Source organism: Enhydra lutris, unplaced genomic scaffold (genome assembly GCF_002288905.1).
Source record: "Enhydra lutris kenyoni isolate GAN:26980312 unplaced genomic scaffold, ASM228890v2 scaffoldscaffold3, whole genome shotgun sequence".
In the NCBI taxonomy this organism is placed as follows: domain Eukaryota; kingdom Metazoa; phylum Chordata; class Mammalia; order Carnivora; family Mustelidae; genus Enhydra; species Enhydra lutris.
Genome location: NW_019154087.1, coordinates 34,786,911 through 34,801,761, shown reverse-complemented (window position 1 = coordinate 34,801,761; position 14,851 = coordinate 34,786,911). Strand labels below are relative to the sequence as shown.

General features: G+C 34.8%; 1 protein-coding gene across 4 annotated transcripts in view; it reads left to right on the top strand.

Moving 5' to 3' along the window:
- The window catches only part of LOC111154426 (SWI/SNF-related, matrix-associated actin-dependent regulator of chromatin, subfamily a, containing DEAD/H box 1), a 75,784-nt gene that overhangs the window by 15,808 nt on the left and 45,125 nt on the right, over positions 1–14,851 (top strand). For all 4 annotated transcript variants that reach the window (XM_022514024.1, XM_022514031.1, XM_022514038.1 and 1 more), the window contains exons 4-5: positions 7,529–7,700; positions 10,702–10,768. In XM_022514024.1, coding sequence (XP_022369732.1) covers positions 7,529–7,700; positions 10,702–10,768 — 239 coding nt within the window. The remainder of the gene's footprint in view (positions 1–7,528; positions 7,701–10,701; positions 10,769–14,851) is intronic.

Below are 14,851 nucleotides of genomic sequence, written 5' to 3'. Positions count from 1 at the left end.
ATGATCTATTCTTGAGTCCCATAGTCAAATCATTTTAACATTTTTTGGACACATTATGTGAAGTAGTACGGAGCTTGTATTATAGGTAGAAAGGCAGTAAACAAATAATGTAGTATGCCAAATAATAAATATGACCAAAAGGGAAGGAAAATAATGGCGTTCAGGGCCAGGGGTGGGGGTGTGCTTTCTAAAGAGCACAGTTGGAAAAAAGCTTTATTGAGAAGATGATGCTTGAATACAGATCTGAAGGGGTAGGAAAGTGTGAACCATATGGATATGAGGGTGTGGGGCAGGAGTGGAGTATTCTGGTCATTGGAAGTAACTTGTTCAGTGACCAGAAATGGTTATTATACCTGATGTTTCTAAGGAAAGTAGGGGGCAGATGAAATCAGAGAGAAACACCTAAGGTCACAAGGTAACCAGTGGGGTAGAAGAGGGATTTAATTATAAGCCCATAGGCTATTTGGCTTTTACTGTGAATGAGATAGAAAGCTAATGAATGGAGCAGAGGAATAAATTATTTCACTCATATGTTTAAAAGGTCTTTGAGACTATAGGGGAGCAGTATTAGAAGCATGGATACTGTTGTAATAACCCAGGCAAGAAATGATGGACCCTTAGACAAGGCTACTACTTGTGGGGATGGTTGGAAGGAGTTAGATTCTGTATATACTTTGAAGGTAGAGCATAGAGGTTTTATTGTTGGATTTTGGGTGGGAGAGAAAGGAGTCAGGGATGATCTTAAGATTGGCCTGAGCAACTGAAGGATGGAGTTACCATTAACTGAGATAAGGAAGACTGTTTGGGGTGTGGTAGGGGACCTCCTTTTGAAGGATAGATTGGCAATTCAGTCTTGAACATGCTGTGTCTGAGAAGACTCTTAGACATCTAGGCAGGAGATGTCAAGTAGGCAATTGGATTTGTGACATTTGAGTTGGGGAGGTCTGGGTAACGTCTAAATTTAGGAATTGTCACAATATAGATTTGATATTTAAAGTCATATGATAAGGTGAAATCACTAACAGATACTGGTACAGCTGGACAAGAGACGATCTCCTGGTTGAAGGACTCAGTCCAGGGGAACTTGGGATTTTAGGAACAGGGAGATGGGAGAAATCTGTGGAAGTTCTAAGAAGGAATAGTTGTTGAGGTAAGAGAAAAGTCAAAAGGTTGTGTGTTCAGAAGCTAAGCAAAGAAAATGATGCAAGAAGGAGCCAAGAGATTGAGAATGTCTGATGATGATAAGATGAGAATTCCTCTTAAAGTGAACTTCTTGTAAGTAAGCCATAGTGAACATGCCTTTCTCCTGAAATTCACTCTGAAATAAAAAATAGTGAAGATCCTGCAAGGTTAAATTTATTGGATTCACATTTACCTGCTAAGAATAAGGTCATTCTCTTAAATTACAAAAGAAGCATTTCAAATTCAGAAATACCAGTAAATGTTGACACAGTACAGGTATCAAATGTACAGTACATATTTAAATATTTCCAGTTAATCCTGTTAATGTACTTTATGGTAGTGCCATTCAGAAATACTGGTTTGTAAATAAGGGATATGCTCTAGAATACAAATCAGTGTACCAGTTTCTTTGCTAGTGAAGTATTAGAAGGAAAAATCAGCTCAACTAAGTGATTTGCTTAGTAATGTAGTTGTTTTACTTTCTGGTGTAAATTCCTTATCTTGTCATTGATGGGCAGCAGTGTGAGTTTAATAACTAGCAGTCAGTCCTTAGACCATATTTTAAGTAATTACTTTATGGTAATTTTTCCTCAGTATCATGTTGGATTTTTTTTTTGAACAGTGTCATGTGTCTTTAGTTTCATTTAATCTGTAATGAGATAGAAAGCTAATGAATGGAGTGTATTGAGCAGAGGAATAAATTATTTCACTCACATGTTTAAAAGTTTCTCAGCCTCCTTTTTTTTTTTTTTAAGATTTTATTTATTTATTTATTTGACAGACAGAGATCACAAGTAGGCAGAGAGGCAAGCAGAGAGAGAGGAGGGGAAGCAGGCTCCCTGCTGAGCAGAGAGCCCCATGTGGGGCTCCGTCCCAGGACCCTGAGATCATGACCCGAGTCTCAGCCTCTTTTTGTTTCTCCTATCATTGGCCTTTGAAGATTAAGAGGCCATTTTTAAAAATTTTTATTAACATATAATGAATTATTAGCTCCAGGGCTTACACACTTCATAGCACTCACCATAGCATATACCCTCCCCAGTGTCCATAACCCAACCACCCTCTCTAACCTCCCTCCCCCCCCACCCCCCCAACCCTCAGTTTATTTTGTAAGATTAAGAGTCTTATGGTTTGTCTCCATCCGATCCCATCTCATTTCATTTTTTCCTTCCCTACCTCCCAAACCCCCCACTTTGCCTCTCAAATTCTAAGAGGCCATTTTTTTAAGGAGGTTTCTCAGTTGTACTTAACTGATTTTCTTTATGATTAAATTTGGGTTAAGTGGTAGGAATGGTATATAAATGATTTTGTGTCTTTAGTGTGTCATGTTACAAGGCACACTGATAGCAATTTGTCTCTTTCTTGGTGAAGTAAACTTGGATCTCTCAGAAACCTGCCCTCTTTCTCCTATAGAGTTACTATTTTATACCCCTTTGTAGTAATTAATCTATTGGCAGATACTTGAGACCAAGTAATGATCTTATTCCTTAGCAGACTTTCACTCTAGTAGTTTTAGTATCTATTGATGATTCTTACCTGAATCAGTTACCTAAATGAGGGTTGTGAATTGCTGGTATTTTAACTAGCATTTCAGATCTTATACTTTAATTATTTGGTATTCTAATGTAAATAAGTGTTTTCTGTTTCTCCCCATTTATTTATATAGTATTTATATTGTATAAGTAAATATCAAAGTGGAATCTTAGATATTTATATTTTCAGTGGATTGTAATTCATTTACTGTCATTATTCATTTTAGTGCTAAAATTGCTAAATTTTAACAGTTTAAGGCCCTTTTAGGCAGGCTCTGAATTTGAGAGCTTCCTATTATTTTTTGAGCTTTTCCCTTCTGGCAAAAGATGGTCCAGACTTAACCCTATTCCTATCATAGACCAGAATTTAGAATTAGCCCTTTCTCCAAGAAACACTGGTTCCTTTTTTATTTATTTATTTATTTATTTATTTATTTTCTTGCACTAGTTCCTTTTAATAGAGAATGGTATTTGGAAATCTGGGGACTAGGAGTGTTCTTTCTTTGCTGTTGGGCGAGGTAGGGGTTATGTCATTGCCCTTTTCAGCTGTACAGACTAGAAAATATGAGGGGAATATATGTGTGTTGTTTTTTTGTGTGTTTTTAAATCATGAATTTTTAATGATAACCTTTAATCTACCCCTACAGGGCTTTTCCTTGGCTCTTCTTCTATATCTCCTTTTCTGGCATTGAGAACTCTGGCTTCTTGCAGCATTAGTTTCTTAACTTGCTCAGTTATCCAGTATTGATAAAATAGTTTCAGAATTGCTGTGATCATACCATTTGACCATTAAGCGTACTAAATAGAGTTGAGAATTTGTTTATAGGTTTGTTTTGTCTTGAGACTGAAGGTATTTGGTCAAAGTATTTGGATTATTTAATGTTTTCTCTGTTGTTTGAAATACAGTTCAGTTCATTAATTTCTGTTTGTATTCCTTTTAAGGTTTTTTCCTTATCCCTCTTTTAAATTTTACTTTGGAATATTTAAAATATTAAGGTTTCAGAAGTCAAAACTCTAAATAGAATGTGCTTCGAAAATTATTATGTCTATCCCTTTTCTTGTAATACCTACTGTCTTTCTACCTCAGAACTAACCAGTTTACTTTTTCATCATACTTTTTCTTTCATGTATTCTTTTTCTTCTTTCTTTCTTACTTCCTTTCCTTTCCCTCCTCTTCCCTTCCTTTCCTTTCCCTTCCCTTCCCTTCCCCTTCCTTTTTTTTTTTTTAAGAGAAAGGGAATGCACATCCATGTGGGGCAGAGGAGGGACAGAGGTAGAGAAAGAATCTTAAGCAGGCTCCATTCTCAGTGCAGAGCCTGACTCAGGGCTCAATCTCATGACCCTGAGATCATGACCTGAGCTGAAATCAAGAGTCGGAGTGTTGGACACTTAACCGATTGAGCCACCCAGGTGCCCCTCTTTTTCTTGTTTCTTACACAAAAGATAGCACACTACATAAATGCATATATATGTATATACATATACACACACACTCATTTGATCTTTGTTTTATTCACTTAGGTATATATCCTAGAAATAGTATAAGTTTATAGAAACCTATATTCTTTTTCATACTCTGTAGTAGTGCACTGTGTGAATGTTCCATGGTTATAATCAATACTTATGAATGGGCCATTTTGGTTATCATCACTTCTTAATCTTGAGGTTGACAGGGGCAGATAATTCTTTGACAGGCTTCTTTTCTGTGCATTGCAGGATGTTTTGCAGAATCTCTGATCCCTCCTCACTAGATGCTAGTAGTACCTCCTTAGTCAGAACAAGCAAAAATGTCTCCAGGCGTTGCCAGGTGTTCTCTTGGGGCAAAATCACCCCCCTTTTGTCAATAATAGAAACTGGCAGTTGATGAAATCTCTTAAGAATTATTAATAGACAAGAAGGAGCTGAAGGTAGAATCCTAGGAAACACCAGCAATTCACAAATGTGAACAAGGAAGAAAAGCCTTCTTTAGACATTAAGGACAGGCAGGTGGAGAGGTAAAGGAAAATTTGAGGTACTAATGTTGCAAAACTCATGGGGTGAGGATAGGTGTGGGGCCAGATTTTCAGAGATTTGTAGCAGTGTATGGGACTACGGAAGAGTAGATAACCAATGAAAGGTTTTTATTATATTTGACATTAGAAGATACTATTGCCTGCGTAAGAACAATTTCACTGAAGTGGGTGGGGCAAAAGGTAATAAAACGTTGAGAGGAGAACTGTAGAGGAAATGAGCAAGTAGATAATTGGTTTTATAAAATTTGTGAAGGAGAGGAGGATTTGCTTATTTCAGTGCTTGTTTCCACAGTTCCTAAAGTTCCTGGCACATTGAACTTGTTAATGCAGTCTTGAGCCCATTGTAGGCTTGGAAAGGAGAGCTCAGGGAGAGAGAGGAGACTGGGGAGAGAACAACAAAGGGGAAGAACTTTATCTGAGACCAGATGAAAGACCACAAAGTAGTCAACTTTTGTTTTTGTAGATTTTTTTCTTTTATTTTTAAATCTGCAGGCATACAAGAAAATAAGATAATAGACAATGAACATCCATTTACGTACCACCTAGACTTAACATGTTAATATTTTTCCTTGTTTGTTTCATTGTTTCATTTATTATTATTATTGGCCTGGAGTACTTTAAATTATGGACATTCCAACATTTCTACCCGTAATACTTGGTGATACGTCTTTCTCCTCCCCAGAACCCAGACCACTCAATGAACAGTTCTCTAATGTCATCTAATTCCCCTTTTATATTCATTTTTTAAAATAGATTTTATTTATTAGAGAATGAGCACAATTAGGGGAAGGAACAGAGGGAGAGGGACAGGCAGTTTTGGCCCCGAGTGTGGAGCCTGACATGGAGCTTGATCCTATGACCCTGAGATCATGACCTAAGCCGAAACCAAGAGTTGGACGTTTAACTGACTAAGCCACCCACGTGCTACTGCATTCATGTGTTTTATAGCTGCTTTTTCAAACCAAGATCCAAACAAGAAGCGTCCTCTGCATTCACATGTTAAAGCTTCTAACTTCTTTTGATCTTTTTAAAGAGTCCTCTCCTCTCCTTTTTTTTTTTATTTTTTTTTTATTTTTTTATTTTTTATTTTTATTTTTATTTTTTTTAAAGATTTTATTTATTTATTTGTCAGAGAGAGAGAGGGAGAGAGAGCAAGCACACGCAGACAGAACGGCAGGCAGAGGCAGAGGGAGAAGCAGGCTCCCCGATGAGCAAGGAGCCCGATGCGGGACTCGATCCCAGGACGCTGGGATCATGACCTGAGCCGAAGGCAGCTGCTTAACCAACTGAGCCACCCAGGCGTCCCTCCTCTCCTTTTTTTTAAAGGATTTTAACTTACTGAAGAAGTAGAATCTTTTCTTCATGAAAATGGTTTTTTCTTATTGTTTCCTCATGATGGTTTTCAATTTATTCCTCTCTCACTTGTATTTCCTGCAGACTGGACAGTTAATCCAAGCCATGGTAAGACTGGTAGTCAGTATAAGTACTACAGCATGAGGCCCATGAGTTTGTCCCACCAGATGGTCATGAAATTGATGGTTAGGTTAAGGTGATGGCTAGCAGAGTAAAGAACCTTTGGAAGTGGTTTTCTAGGGCAGAAATTGTGAGAAGATTCCAACCCGAATGCTTTCATTTTCTCAGTGCACTTGGTGCAAAATCAGGAATGTAACCAGAGTGAAGTGGAGTAAGAATTCAGAGTTAAGGACATGAAGAGTGAGAGGCCTAGGTGTAATGGAAAGGAAGATGCATGTAATCACCTTCATATATTGAAGGACATTCCTTCTACAAAGGAAGCGATTTACCTCGTTATTTTAGAGCCATTTTCTCAAAGCAGGGTTCAAGAAGTCAACCCAGAATTCTGTTAAAATATATATTCCTGGTCCTTGGGGATCTGTCTGGTTTTAAATATTTTGGGAGATTCTCAGGTAAAACTAATGCCCTGACCAGTACAACTGAACTAACATGAATAGATACAGTGAAGTTATTAAAATACAGATTCTGGATATGTTTCCCCGAATAGAATTAGCTGTGTAGCAAAGTCTCCATGGAACATACTTAATTAAATTCCCACCTTTCTTTCTCTGATCTTTGTAACTTCTGTCCATTTGTTATACTTCTGTTTTCTGATCTCCAGAATGGCTACCATGGTTGAAAACCAAAATTTCAAAATGAGATTTTTGTTTGTTTGTTTGTTTGTTTGGGAGATGATTAAAATTTGGCCCCAAATGTCTTTTATAGGATTAACATATAAATTGAGGTGGACTGAGATTAAAGTTAGTTGTATTATAAAACCTCACATGGAATCAGTACTCTTTGCTGAAGAGTGTTTGTTTCTTGGCAGAGATTCTGGTGCTCACTGGAACCATTCTGATTTTAACATTTAGATTCTGATCATCTAGGTAGGCCATGAAAATTCTTTTATATTTGTATTAGTGTAGGCTTTATAATTTCTCAAGAGCAACCTGACAATGCTCATCTGATATATAGAGTATAGGTGAAAAAGGAAAAGGAGAGAGAAAGTGGGCATGCAGTATATGTGTGTATCTTAAAATAAATGCCACGTATTTTATTGTTCTTCTCCATCCCAGCCCAGATAATATGAGTTATTTTAAAAGTATGCTGCCTCTGGGAATGTAGATTTATATATATAGCCATATTGAAGTGAAAAAAATTGTCTTAATCTTTGACAAAGATAGATCGTGTTTTTATTGAAAAGAACTGCTATATTACGTATGTATATTATTCTAATAAAATAACAGTAATACATAAAATACTGCTTTTTTCCTCTGAAAATATTTTTAGTTCTGAGCCATCTGAAGATGAAGAGTCCCAAGGCCTTCCTACAGTGGCAGGTAGAAATACTGATGATATTTCGGAATTGGAAGATCTTTCGGAATTGGAAGACCTTAAAGATGCTAAACTTCAGACCTTGAAGGAACTTTTCCCACAGAGAAGTGACAGTGATTTACTTAAGGTTATACTCTTTTAGTAATTGGTTGTTGTAGCTGTAATGATGTTTAAAATTTCCCTTGTATCTAGTACTGTATTTAGGGATAGTCATTTTTCTAAAGATATCTTATGCTTTGAGGTAACTGACTTATTTTACATAATAATACAAGTAAATGCCAGAGATTTACTTGTTGGGAGTCTTAACTTTTTAAATAGGTATGGTTATTTGCCTATAAATAATATAATAATACATAATATTTCCCTTAATAGCTCACTTAGGTTGTGAAAAATTTTTTTGTGCTTAAATAGTTTGAAAATAGAGACTTTCTGGTTTCTCACTAGAAACTCAGAAATGTCACAAGGCTTTTTTTTTCCCCTTTGGTCTTCATAATGACAAAGCATTGCTATTGATATTTAATGCCAAGGGGCCAGGGACTCTAAAAGCCCTGCCAGGACTGGGGGTGGTCTTGCATAACAAAGAATTATCCTGTCAATAGCACTCTTGCTGAGAACCATTGATTGAACTATATAGAAACAAAATAAGTGACTGTATTTGGACTGTAATAGTTATCTTTATAGGAGCACATAAAAATGACCAGTTAAATTTCAGGTAGAGAATAAATCTCTGAAGATTACTAATAAATAGGTTATTTCTAGCTCTGTCATTTATTAGTTGAATGACTCTAGGAGGATCATTTAATTGCGGGTTTGTTTTTCACCTTTATATCTGTCATGACCACCACCATCTCCAGTTTGAACCTTAGGAGGTACCATATCTATATGCGGTAGGCAGGTAACTTTGGAGTGATGGACACTGGCATATGGTAGAGTATATGTTCTTTCTGAATTGGGTAGCTGCTCCCTAGTGCCAGCAGGATATGGCCATGTCATATCAATGGTAGCCTGTTTTTATTAGGTTTGAATTTCCAAATAAAGTGAAAAGATGGCTATTTACTATTGATCATTTAAGCTTCCTTACCTACTTGAAGTGTATAATTTAGTAGTTTTTAATATATTTACAGAGTTGTGCAATTATTCCCATAACCTAATTTTAGAACATTTTAATCTTTCCAAAAAGAAACTTTTTTTAAAAAGAAAAGATGTATTAATTTTGTTTGTCAGAGAGTGAGACAGTGCATGCACAAGCAGGGGGAGGGGCAGGCAGAGGGAGAAGCAGGCTCCCTGCTGAGCAAGGAGCAATATGTGGGACGGGATCCCAGGATCCTAGGATTAATCATGACCTGAACCAAAGGCAGAGGCTTAACTGACTGAGCTACCCAGGCATCCCCAGAAAGAAACTTTGTATTCATTAACAGTCATTCTGCATTTCTCTCCTCTTGCTCTAGGCAGCCACCAATCTCTGTCTTTATAAATTTGTCTATTCACATTTTATATAAATGGTAGTATATAATATGTGGTCTTTTATGATCTGCTTGTGAATTGGCATCATTTAGCAAAAGGGTGTCAGGTTCATCCATGTTAAATCAGTACTTGATAACTTTTTATGGTTAGCTAATTTTTTTAAGATTTTATTTATTTGTTTGAGAGAGAACATAAGGGGAGAGGGAGGCCGAGGGAAAAGCAGACACCCTGCTGAGGAGAAGGGCTTAGTCCCAGGACTCTGGGATCATGACCTGAGCCCAAGGCAGATACTTAGCTTAACCAGCTGAGCCACCCAGGTGCCCCTGTGGTAACTAAAGAAAGAAGTACTATTTAACCCCAACAGCGTGTCTGAACTGAAGGTGGTCCTGGGCTTGCTCGTTTAAACTTTGTAGAATAAATTATTATTATTCTCTATTACTTATAACATGAATCTTTTTTCTCCCAAATCATTTTGATACCTTCTTACTGTTAGCTAACTGAAACTTCAGTGGATCTTGAGTCTGCACCTTACTAGCAGTGTTATTTTCTTCTGGATGTAATTCTTTCTAGAATAAGAAGACAATAAATGTAGCAATTAATAGCTACAGGGGCTGCTTACAGTGTTGGAAATAGCTTCCAACAGAATAAACATGATGGAGTATTAAATATTCAGAGGACAAATCTCAGTTTAAAAATACTTTGGTCTGATTGCTAATTGTTCACGTAGTTGAAGGGTATTTTTCTTCTGTAAGAATATTTATCTCTAATTTTGTAATTATAGTGAGAAAATAGGATCGATAGGCAGAATTTGTATGCATGTTTCATTAGTCAGTATTTGAAATTTAGGGAATTTAGTGTTTCAGTCCAAAGCAGAGCATTTCAGCTGATCCCTATCATTTCAAGAGATTTGAAGGTGACATTTATAATGTACTCCGCAAAGGCTCTTACACCCATATAACACCCATATAGAAGAATTCAAGAAGCTACAAAATATAAATTTAGTCCTGGACTTGATAAGAATATGCTTTGACTATTTTGAAAATGAAGAGGGGCTTATAAGATATTAAAGGATCCAAGATTAGGAAAACTAGTAGAAGAGACCATTCTTACTATAGCAAGGGAAAATTATGGGATGTTTAGCTTCTTTTGAAATGCAGAATGTTATAGATCAGTATAAAAGTTATATATTGAAGTTATTAATTATATAAATAGTATATGAATATGTTCTTGAATAAATTCATGCAACTCAGAAATAGAGGAAAAATCAAAAAGAACTTTTTGTCCCACTCATCTTAAGAAGTATTAGATTTAAGAAAATGATTGCAGAATTGTGGTTTATTTTTTCATATTCTAAAAAGAATAGTACAAATGTCTACCAGTGTCCCTCCTCCTTCCTTCTCTGTTTGTCTCTCTCTCTCTCTCTCTCACACACACACACTGCCTGGATATGTAAGCACGTAAGTAGGGAGTTTTTAAGGCTTTAATGCAGAACTTTGTAATTAAAAAATTAAAATAACAAAACCTTGAATATACTGTATATATTTCACTACATAGGGATGATGAGTAAGTGCAATAACATTTTAAGATGTGCTTACATTTTGCAGACTTTTGTTAAATATTTCTTAAAGTGTTATTTTTGAAACAATCTCTTCTCATTCTGTTAGTTGATTGAATCAACAAGCACTATGGATGGAGCAATTGCTGCTGCCTTGCTGATGTTTGGTGACGCAGGTAGGCCTGACTTCGTTTCTAGCCATTTGATTATTAGCTTTATAATAATAAATATCTTCACATTTTTAGTAGTTGCTCTACAGTTTACTAAGCACCTTCATGAATTCTTACAGGAACCTTATGAGTTATTAATGGCTTCAGTTTTTTTTAATGAAGAAACTGAAGCTTAAGAAGGTTAAGTGGCATACCTGAGGTCATGCAGCTATTTGGGAACCAAATTTTCTAGATTGATTTTCTTTTTTCTCCCCCTAGGGAGGGGGCAGGTTTTCATTGGTAATTTTGCTTGTTTTCTACAGATCAGATCTCGTAACAGTGAAGTTTTGCAAGGTATATTTTCTTTCTTAAGTGTCCTTTCTAATTGCATTGTGGTTTTATTTACAGGTCTACAAATCTGAGTCAGTAGGAACATAATGTCTTGTGGAAAGTCCTAGCTGGTAATCAGGATTCCTTCATTTAGTAAATATTTATGCTATGTTCCAGGCTTGGGATACAAAAATAAATGCATTTGAAGGACCTTGCAATATAAAAGCTAAAAGCACCTCCAATTTTTTTTTTTTTCTTAGCAAATACTGTCTTGGTCTTTTTTTTTTTCCCCCTAACTTGTATATACCAAACAAGTAAAAATAACCTATAATCAAAAAAACATTTAAGGAATGAAAACAAACTCACACTCCATTAACCACTCTTAAATTTGTTTTGTATCATTTTCAACTTTTCCTGTGCTCAAACCTACCATTACACGACACATGCACACACATTTAATTAGGATATGCAATAGTCATATTGGTTTGCATTTTTTAAAAAAAATCATGTGATGATTTATGATGGATAACTCATCAGAACAATCAGATTTATCCAATTTTGAAATATTGCCCATAACATTCCTCTGTAACTACCTATATGGTTCATTTATTAACTATTTCTTTGTTAATTTGCCTTTTTATTTCCATTATTTTGTTATTGTAGTACAAAAGTAAATAACCTTATAAGGAAATCTTTATATTATTATCTCTGCAGGCTAAATTTCAAACTAGGATGCTGAATCAAAGGATATACATATTTAAAAGTTTAATATGTACTTCCATGTTACCTTTTTAAAGGGCGTACTGATATATTTTTTCATCAACATTGTGTGAATTAAATGCCTTTTTCCCTAAGTGGATCTTATTAACTTTTTAAAATTTTTTGAAATGTTAAAATACGTATGGAAAAATAGAAGATAGTGTAGTATGTTCCCATGGGCCTATCATCTCTCTTCAACAATTACCTATCTCACTTGTACCTCCAATCAAGTAGATTCTAATGGAGTGCATTCCAGAGATGAAATTGTTTCATCCCTATGAAATACTTTAAATCTTTCATTTCTTCAGTTTGAGTCAGGGAATAGTATTGTGTTGTGTGGTGCTACCTATACAGAATGTTAAGCTTCTTCCTCTTCTTCCACTTACCAGCTGTGTGACCTTGGGCAGTGTTGCCTAACTCTTCCGTGTCTCTATGTTTCCTTAGCAGTAAAATAGTGTAATAATAGTATTGAACTCATAGGTTGTTGTGAAAAAGTGATAAAGTTAATATAAATTTCTTACTGTAGTGTGTGGTACATAATAAGTATGCTAACATAGTAAATGTTAGCAGTCATTTGTTCTTACAGGCTCTCTGATGATAGAAAATGCTATAGGAGAAGGTTGACTATATTTCCCTCATTACCGTAGCCCTAGCACTTATTGTAAAAGTTCCTGAAAAATGGTAGACTCATTGAACATTTGTTGAGTTGCAAAATGGTTTGGAAAGTTTTACATATATTTTCTTGTTCTTATAAAATCGCAATATTCCATAATCTTTCCAGATTTGTAGAAAAAGCTTTATAATAGTGTGTAATTTTTTTTTCTCTTGAGCAACTTATATCATTCAGCTTATATATTAATTTAACAAATCTTTATTGTGCATCTACTACTAGGTGCCAGATGCTATTTTAGGCATAGAGGATACATAAGGAAACAAAATGGACAAAACCTTTGCTTTCATGGAGTTCACAATCCTCAAAAAATTTGAACTTCATCTGAGTTTTTTTCTTCTTTTCATTCTTGCACTGTACACTGATACTATTTCTTATTTAAAAAGTGTTTTTGGGGCACCTGGGTAGCTCAGTCGGTTAAGTGTCGACTCTTGATCTCAGCTCAGTCTTGATCTCAGAGTTGTGAGTTCAAGCCCTCTATTAGGCTCCATGGCAGTATTAATAATAATAATAATAAATATTTTCTAGTGGAAAGTTATAAGGAAAGAAGAAATCAGGGTTTTCTTGTTTTTAAAGTAGACTTCCATGCTTCATCTTAGAATAAACTAGACCGTCGTATTATTCATCTTCATCTTTAGTACATTACACTTCTGAGGTGATGTATAGAAGAATGACAGCTTTGCCTCACCAACATAAGATAGCTTTCAATATACAGTATCATTAGGATAAGAAACTATTTTGGATATATTAGGATAGTTTTCCCAAAAAAGGCCTTTTAAGTATCTGTAAGTTATTTTTGACAATTCTACACATCATGATGTTGGATTGGTTTTAGCACAAATTGTAATCTCTTATAGATAATATTTCACATGTTAAACAATAGGGGTACCTTTTATGCATTGCTTTCTGAAAGTTTTCTTTTAAGAATACTAGGTTACAAAAACAAAAAATAATGTGTATGTGTCTGAAGTTTTTACCCTGTTTTTTAAAAAGTAATAATACAAATTTACTGATGTCAGGAGTCTCTAGCTATTTCTTCCACTTCTCTGTGTTTGTATAAAAAAAAGCAAAGCATTTTTAGGTGATTGTGTCCCTTTTATGTTTCTGCTTTTCATTTATTATAGAGACATCTTTACATGTATATCTTTAAAAGTCTACCTGATTTACAACAGTGGGATTTATGTGTATATTCTAATTTGTTTATCATCTTGGGCATTTAGACAGAATTCTTGTATGTATACTTAAGCACATATTTCCATCAGTTCTGTTGAATAAATTCTTAGAGAAGGAATTGTTGGATTAAAAGATGTCTAAAATTCTAAGATGTATTATTTACATTGCCTTCCAAAAAGGGTATAACAGTGCATAATGTTTAAAAGTGCCTTTTGCCTGTGGTCTGCTAGGACTATCTATTTACTATTCTTTTTTAATGGATGAAAAATTGTTTTATTTTTTTATTTTATTTGTTTTTAATTACTAAGGAAGGTAAGCATCTTTTCATTTTTTTTCCTGTTGAACTGCCTTTATGTGTTTTGTCTGTTTTCTTTTTATAGTTTCATGTTTTATTTATTTATTTTTTTGGTTAACTATTGATCTTAGGTGAAATTTATTTTTATCTGGGGTATGAGGTAAAATTTTAACTTTTTTTTTTCCTGAAATTGATGGATGCTTCCAATAAAAGATGGAAATTTATGAAACACAATTTGGAAGTTCTATTTAGTATAAAATACTAATTTGTTTTCTTTGGATATATAAAAAAATTCTTTTATTGAAGTATAGCTAACACAGTGTTTCATGAGTTTCAGGTGTACAACAGTGATTCAACAACTATACCTTATGCTGCACTCATCACACATGAGCACATCTCACAGCACAGGGAATATAGTCAGTGATACTGTAATAGCATTGTATGGTGGCAAACGGTAGCTACACTTGAGGTGAGCACAGCATAACATATAGATACATAGAGAATTTTTAATTAATTGTAAATAGAGTAGAGTTAGATGTAGGCAGCATTCTGTGCTGTTATGTAACCTTCTCATACTAAAATTTTAGATTTGCATTTTCTCTCCCATATTTTGCAAATTTTTTGCCTGTAGCCACTTTAAATAGATGTAAATATTTGATGTCATAATATTAACAAAAAGGGAAGATGTTTAAACAGATAATTAAGGTTGAAGAATCCTTTATTGATAAAACAAAGTTCTTGTTCTTTTAGGAAAGAAACATGTCTAGGTCACATGGCTTAAATCATCAGATTTGAAGTTATTTTCAGACTTAGACTATTGACTAACAGTGCTCACCCTACCCCAGTAAATATATGGGTAATAATCCCTTTTTAAAGTGGATAA